This window comes from Oncorhynchus tshawytscha, linkage group LG15 (assembly GCF_018296145.1).
Source record: "Oncorhynchus tshawytscha isolate Ot180627B linkage group LG15, Otsh_v2.0, whole genome shotgun sequence".
Lineage (NCBI taxonomy): Eukaryota > Metazoa > Chordata > Actinopteri > Salmoniformes > Salmonidae > Oncorhynchus > Oncorhynchus tshawytscha.
The window spans coordinates 2,663,611-2,671,077 of record NC_056443.1 but is presented as its reverse complement, the minus strand read 5'-3'; the positions used below and the strand labels follow the sequence as shown (position 1 = coordinate 2,671,077).

The following is a 7,467-nucleotide window of genomic DNA, read 5'->3' as shown; positions in this document are numbered from 1 at the left end:
ACAGTTGAACAGAAGTTGACATACACCTTAGCCAAATATTTTTCAACTCAGTTTCATAATTCCTGACATTTAATCCTAGTAAGAATTCCCTGTCTTAGGATCACAACTTTATAAAAATAATGTGAAATGTCAGAATAATAGTAGAGAGAATGATTTAATTCAGCTTTTATTTCTTTCCTCACATTCCCAGTGGGTCAGAAGTTTACATACACAATTAGTATTTGGTAGCATTGCCTTTAAAATAGTAACGTTTGACCCAAGTTACAGGTAGCCTTCCACAAGCTTCCCACAATAAGTTGGGTGAATTTTGTCCCATTCCTCCTGACAGAGCTGGTGTAACTGAGTCAGGTTTGTAGGCCTCCTTGCTCGCACACGCTTTTTCAGTTCTGCCCACAAACGTTCTATAGGATTGAGGTCAGGGATTTGTGATGGCCACTCCAATACCTTGACTTTGTTGTCCTTAAGCCATTTTGCCACAACTTTGGAAGTATGCTTGGGATCATTGTCCATTTGGAAGACCCATTTGCGACCAAACTTTAACTTCCTGACTGATGTCTTGAGATCTTGCTTCAATATCCACATAATTTTCCTGTTTCATGATGCCATCTATTTTGTGAAGTGCACCAGTCCCTCCTGCTGCAAAGCAGCCCCACAACATGATGCTGCCACCCCCGTGCTTCACGATTGGGATGGTGTTCTTCGGCTTGCAAGCCTCCCCCTTTTTCCTCCAAACATAACGACGGTCATTATGGCCAAACGGTTATTTTTTTGTTTCATCAGAGGACATTTCTCCAAAAAGTACGATCTTTGTCCCAATGTGCAGTTGCAAACCGTAGTCTGGCTTTTTTATGGTGGTTTGGAGCAGTGGCTTCTTCCTTTCCGAGCGGCCTTTCAGGTTGTCAATTATAGGACTCGTTTTTACTGTGGATATAGATACTTTTGTACCGGTTTCCTCTAGCATCTTCACACGGTCCTTTGCTGTTCTGGGATTGATTTGCACTTTTCGCACCAAAGTACATTCATCTCTAGGAGACAACGCGTCTCCTTCCTGAGCGGTATAACGGCTGTGTGGCCACATGGTGTTTATACTTGCGTACTATTGTTTGTCCAGATGAACGTGGTACCTTCAGGCGTTTGGAAATTGCTCCAAAGGATGAACCAGACTTGTGGAGGGCTACAATTTTTTTTTTCTGAAGTCTTGGTTGATTTCTTTTGATTTTACCATGATGTCAAGCAAAGAAGCACTGAGTTTGAAGGTAGGCCTTGAAATATATCTACAGGTACACTTCAAATTGATTCATTATGTCAATTAGCCTATCAGAGGCTTCTAAAGCCATGACAACATTTTCTGGAATTTTCCAAGCAGTTTAAAGGTACAGTCAACTTAGTGTATGTAAACTTCTGACCCACTGGAATTGTGATACAGTGAATTATAAGTGAAATAATCTGTTTGTAAAAAATTACTTGTGTCATGCACAAAGGAGATGTCCTAACCAACAAAGTGGTTGAAAAATGAGTTTTAATGACTCCAACCTAAGTGTATGTAAACTTCAGACTTCAACTGTATGTCCCGTACATAGAACTTTTATGAGGGCCTGATTCCACAATTGAGCTAGAGTTCTCTGGACTAGACAACACAGCCTTAAAAAGGGTCACAGATTTTAGATCCATCAGATTCCTTCGTCAGATGAAACCTAGTGATTGGAACTATCCTGATACATGTCTGTACAAGTCACATTTAGCTGTGGTAGAATATTATACTGTGATCACGTAATACTCACAACACAGTTTGTAAAAAAAAAAACATAAAAACATGGAACTCTGGGCTTTGTCAGTGACCAGTCAATTTGACATGCTAAGTCACATCTGGAAGCCAGTTACCTTGTCATCAGTGGGAGTGGGAACCTACTGTAGTTAAATATGTCCCCTACAGAACTGTCATTGGGGGAATCTCAGCAATCAATTCATGTCCACTCCATCACCTCTAAGGACGTGAAAATGCTTCATTCCATTACGGCCTAACGGCTAATATAAAATTAAGTGATTTCTTTCTATTAAAATGGTGTCTAAAATGGTGTATAAAAGCAGGTCTCTTGCACTGTTTCGAGATCATTGTCAGATAAAAAAAGCCTACTCATCTGAAATGCATATATACTTAAATGAAGACAACATTGAGACAATGGAATTTAGTTATTCTAAATGAATGTCAATTTCCAAGTTAGTTCAATATATTAATACCAGCAGTAACATATCAGTCCCTTCCTCACCTTGAAAAACTCTATTCACGGTCACACCTGCAAAAATAACTGAGAACAACAATAGTATATAGGTCATGGGAGGCTTGGGGCTAGAGCTGGCTAGTTCCCAGAAACTGATCAGGGTCGACTGACATCTTTGTCTGAATGCATCCATTCAACCTGCATATAATACATTAAGAATACATTTACAGTCAGTGTTCGCCCTGTTATGATCATTCATAGTAGCGCATGACACCTTATGACAGACTAGGAACCAGCAAGTAAGCATTTGGATGGACAGTGTATACCATGTGCATCCTGTAATAACATTATAGATCCATGAATGCCTACATAATGAATTTCACACAGGTGTTTCACAGAATGGATTTTGTTTGGAACTATTTCTTTATCTGCAAGTTCATGTGTATAAAACTTTGACATAAAGAAACCAACTACTGTTTCCATATCTGTCCACACAGTAGGTATAACATAAAAAAGCAGTCTGATCACGGTTGTGAAATAAAGGGTGTTAAAACTACTTTCATGTATGGATTCTCAATGCGAGGTTTCAATATTTTACATTTTGAGAACCATGAAAGCCTGGTGGGGATTTAAGGACAGACCCTGAATGCTACACAAGGTGTTCTTCGTGGACCTGCTCCAAGGCCCTGCTTCCGTTCTTCAATATGCCCTCTGTGGCTGCAGTGTCCATTACTGGGTGCTTGGCGCTGCATTTGTGGGGGTGCTCGTCCCCCGTTTCGAGGAAGGCCACCCTCTTTCCACCGGTGACCCTTCGGTCTGTGAGCTCCGCCTCTCTGGGGTCTGCACAGAGGAGCATGGCTCGCCCGCCGCACCCACCAACTCCCCTGGCATTTCCACCATGGCAACGGCAGGGAGTGAGGTACAGGTAGAGGAGCACCAGGACAATGCTGACCACACAGGACGCCAGCGTGGTAAATGCCGTGTTAAAATGCGCCCCGCCGCTGCTACGTACCTCCCCGCTCTTGCCTGGTCCGCTGGGGTTACCTACGGAGACGGTGACCTCCAAAGTCTCGTTGGAGCTCCGGTGTCGACCGCGGACTGCCACGCATGAGTAAGTCCCTGAATCCCCACGGAGAGCCCCTCGGATCTCCAGCGTACCGTTGGTGAGGACCGTGAGGCGGCTGCTCTGATCGTCTGTTACGCCCAGTGCCGGGGATCCATCCCCCGGGGTCACCCAGAACACCACCACCTCTTCCTGGAAGGGGAGAGAAATGCCAGGGCATGGCACCATAAGCCAATCGCCAGGCTCTGCCTGGTAAGACACTTCTACAGTTCCATGGAACCCACCCTGACGGTTGCCAGAACAATTCAGCCACTCCTCCTGACCCAGACTGCATGGATACTCCTCCCTGAAGTCTAGTAGGGGACAGTACTGCCTCCTCTCCCAGTACTCCAGCATGGCGCGCAAGGCACAGTCACACACCAACGGGTTCCCCTGCAAGTAGATGCCACCCTGCTGCCAGGTGGCCAGAGAGAGTAGGCTCTGCACGGGCACCTGCCTCACCATGTTCGTCGACAGATCCAGGAAACGCAGGCGTGGCAGAGCCCCATTTCGCTGGTAGAGCTCCAGGGGGAAGGCAGTCAGTCTGTTCCCGCCCAGATACAGCCTTTCCAGGCTGCTCAGCCCCTCGAAGGCTCCCGCCATGGTCTGACAGATGCGGTTTCCAAACAGAAGCAGCACTTCCAGTTCCCCGAGCCCATGGAAGGCAGATGCATTGAGCCGAGACAGCCCATTAGACGAGAGGTCCAGGTGGCGAAGGTGAGGGGTGGGGGCAAAGGCGTCCGGTGCCAGATGGATAATGGCATTTCGGCTGAGGACCAGTACGGTCAGCCTGTCCAGACGCCGGTCTGACCAATCCAAGAGCAGAGCAGTGAGGACATTGTGGCCGAGGTCCAATCGGGTGACATAGCCAGGGAGGTCAGGGGGAACGGTTGACAGATTGCGACCACTGCAGGAGACGATGTCGCTGGCACACAGGCAGGGTGGTGGGCAGGCGGCCGTGAACGTCATACAGGACAGACACATGGACAGGAGGAATGCCAAGGTAACCCTAAAGCCATGTAAGTGCCCGTCAATAGACACACACAGTGGTTGTGGCACAACGGGACACATTCTACTGTTTGAGGGCTGAGTCTCAGGTTGTTGGTGAAGAAGTTGCAAACATCTTATGAGCCACTCTTAAGCGTCCCATTCAAAAAGAGCTGAGAGAGAGGAGAGACACACAGAGAGAGAAAGAGAAAGATGGGTATTGGCATCCAATACTGTCATATGACAGTTAAGGTTATTTTGCAGAGAAAACAAGTTAACAAGAGTCCTTAATTAAAACAATAAAGAAGCGGCCATCCCACCTCTTTTGCTAAAATAAACCTGAGGGATGGACATAGAGAAATGTAACCACTCAAATTCATAGATATAATGGAGTCAGTCCTTGCATCCACAGCTCTATCATAATTATAGTTTTAACCACGTTGAGGCTTTACAACAGGGCTGCCCAACCCTCTTCCTGGAGATCTACCTTCCTGTGGGTTCTCAGTCCAAACATAAATTAACACACCTGATTCTACTAAATTAGCTGCTCAACAAGACCTTAACTAGCTGAATCAGATGTGCTAAATTAGGGTTGGACTGAAAACCTACAGGACAGTTGATCTCCAGGAAAAGGTTCGGGCAGCCCTGCTTTACAGTGCTTGTTTACATTTACAAACATAAAATGTTGACATTTTGGGTTCTTATGGTGTTAGTTGAACTAAACTCATGAGGCATTAGCTATGAAATTAGATAACCATCTGGATTTTGCTCGTTTAGTTGTCTACTTACAGTGGAATAGCTCGAACCACCATGTAGTTTAGAACTACTAGTGAAACTGTTATTTTACCAGCTGAAAATTAGGCTAAAATGGAATAGATTGAGTCTCATTGAAAAGACTCCCAGAGAGCTGCCAAACAAAAGGTCCAAGCAATAGAACGTTTAACATAACCACTTACATTTCCAAACGATGAAGATCCTCACAATAATGCGACATCGTTTTCTTCGTATTGTGACCAGAACCAATGAACGTATTTCGCTCTCTGGAACTGTTTTCATCTCACACAAGATGCGTAGGCTATATTCCGTAAAAAAATATATCCAGTACTTCATACAATAAAATACAATTTCAAGCAGAATGCCACATGACTGCGCAGTTCAAAAGTGGCGTTGTCATCTCTAATCAGACTTCAAAAGCGTCCGAATGAAAGCAGAGCTTTCATGACTCATGAAGCGTGTTGTTCAGTTCACCTTTTTGTGGTAGCGGTTGCGCACAAAATACATATGGCACATCGATAGTAGGCTATTAAACCAATTAGGCGACTTGTTTCCTCGTGTCCCCGACAAATACAAGCGTTGCTTTTTTCTCTCAAATGTTGTGCTCCAATTTGTTTACATCCCTGTAAGTGAGCATTTCTCATTTGCTAAAATAATCTATCCCCCTGACAAGTGTGGCATATCAAGACGCTGATTACACGATCATTAAACAGGTGCACCTAGTGCTGGGGACAGTAAAAGGCCACTAAAATGTTTTGTCACACAACACAATGCCACAGATGTCTCAAGTTGAAGGAGCATGCTCACTGTAGGAATGTCCAATAGAGCTGTTGCCAGAGAATTGTATGTTCATTTCTCTACCATAAGACACCCAGTCATTTTAGAGCATTTGGCAGTACATCCAAAAGGCCTCACAACCGCAGACCACGTGTAACCCAAAAACTCATTCTGATTGGCTGCGCCTGGCTTCCCTGTGGGTGGACATGGCTCTCAGGTGGGTGGGCCTATGCCCTCCCAGGCCCATCCATGGCTGTGTCCCTGCCCAGTTAGGTGAAATCCATAGATTAGGGCCTAATGAATTTATTTCAATTGACTGATTTCATTCTATGAACTGTAACTCAGTAAAATGTTGCGTTTATATTTTTGGTCAATATAGATAGGCTAACCTACCCCGGTAGAAGACTATGGCATAGGGTTTCACACAAGTGTGTTAAAATCAATTGAATCAGTTTTATTTAGAAATTATTTAGTAAGTAATACTGAAAAGCTAAGTCTAGTTGTCTTATTTTAATGATTAAAATTAAATATGGGGGGATGGTGTTGTACATGTCACCATTAATTAATACCTGCACTATGAGGAGATTTAGCTCACCTGCACATTCCTATTATTTGTTCTTTCTTTGTTGTTCCTTTTCCATACAATCCATTATGTACCATTACACTAAATATGATTTGAATAATGCAAGATCTTAAATCCCAGCAGTCTTTAAAATGACATTCAGGAGCAAAAGCTTTTCAATAGTGTTTTTAATTAATTAAAAAAATATTCATTGGAATATAATATTAGAATGAAATATAAATAACATTGGAATATAACATTTAATAACAGTAACTTAACTACTTAACTCAGTGTAACAATGTGGCAACTCTCTTGTGTTCTGCTATTGCACAATTCTAATTAGAACATGTAGGTCACAAATACAGCTATCCCTAGTAAAATTGGAGCACAACTCATGAGCCCACCTCCTGCACTGCTTGCAACTAAATCCCCACCTGTGACTGAAAACAGGGGGAGAGATGCCAATTGAAAAGCTCTCTCTTAGCTATCTACGTTTTTTCTAGCTATATGACATAAAAAGCTGCGTAAAATAGCTAAAAGGCTATAAGGTTGAATTAACAGTAAAGCTATCAGTCACTAGCGGAAACATTTAGAACTGAAATTAAGTTATTGTCACATCTGCTCCTGCCACGCCCTCTACTGCTCATCCTGTTTCTCATTGACCTGCCGCCACTCCTCCAGTACTCTCTCCCACTCCCTCTCTGTGTGTGTGTGTGTGATTGTGTGGGCGGAGACAGGTGTGCTGGATTCAGAGCATATCCCCACCAGCTGCAACCTATTCCATAATCAAGACTTCTACAAATACTCAGCCCTGCCACTGCCAGATTGTAATATCTGCTCAGTCAGTCTACGCGGCTAGCTAGCTATTTGTTACTATTCAGATCCTGGTTTCATTCCCTGATGCTATTTTCCTCTCTGCTACAATTCTGCCTGCTCTGACTCTGGTGCCTGTCCCACGTCTAGTCATCCTGCTACTCTGTCCTGGAGTCCCCACTCTATTACTCCCTTGGATTCCCCTCCGGACCTGCTTACCCTGTCTCAACCCT

General features: G+C 44.0%; 1 protein-coding gene across 1 annotated transcript; it reads right to left on the bottom strand.

The window, feature by feature from the left end:
- Nucleotides 1–2,529: 2,529 nt before the first annotated feature.
- LOC112264558 (amphoterin-induced protein 2-like) lies at nucleotides 2,530–5,734 on the bottom strand. The gene is made up of 2 exons (XM_024441231.2): nucleotides 5,265–5,734; nucleotides 2,530–4,481 (listed from the first exon to the last, which is right to left on the bottom strand). Exon 2 carries the CDS (start codon nucleotides 4,390–4,392, stop codon nucleotides 2,869–2,871), a length of 1,524 nt encoding a protein of 507 aa, XP_024296999.1. The 5' UTR covers nucleotides 4,393–4,481; nucleotides 5,265–5,734; the 3' UTR covers nucleotides 2,530–2,868.
- Between the last annotated feature and the right edge of the window lie 1,733 nt (nucleotides 5,735–7,467).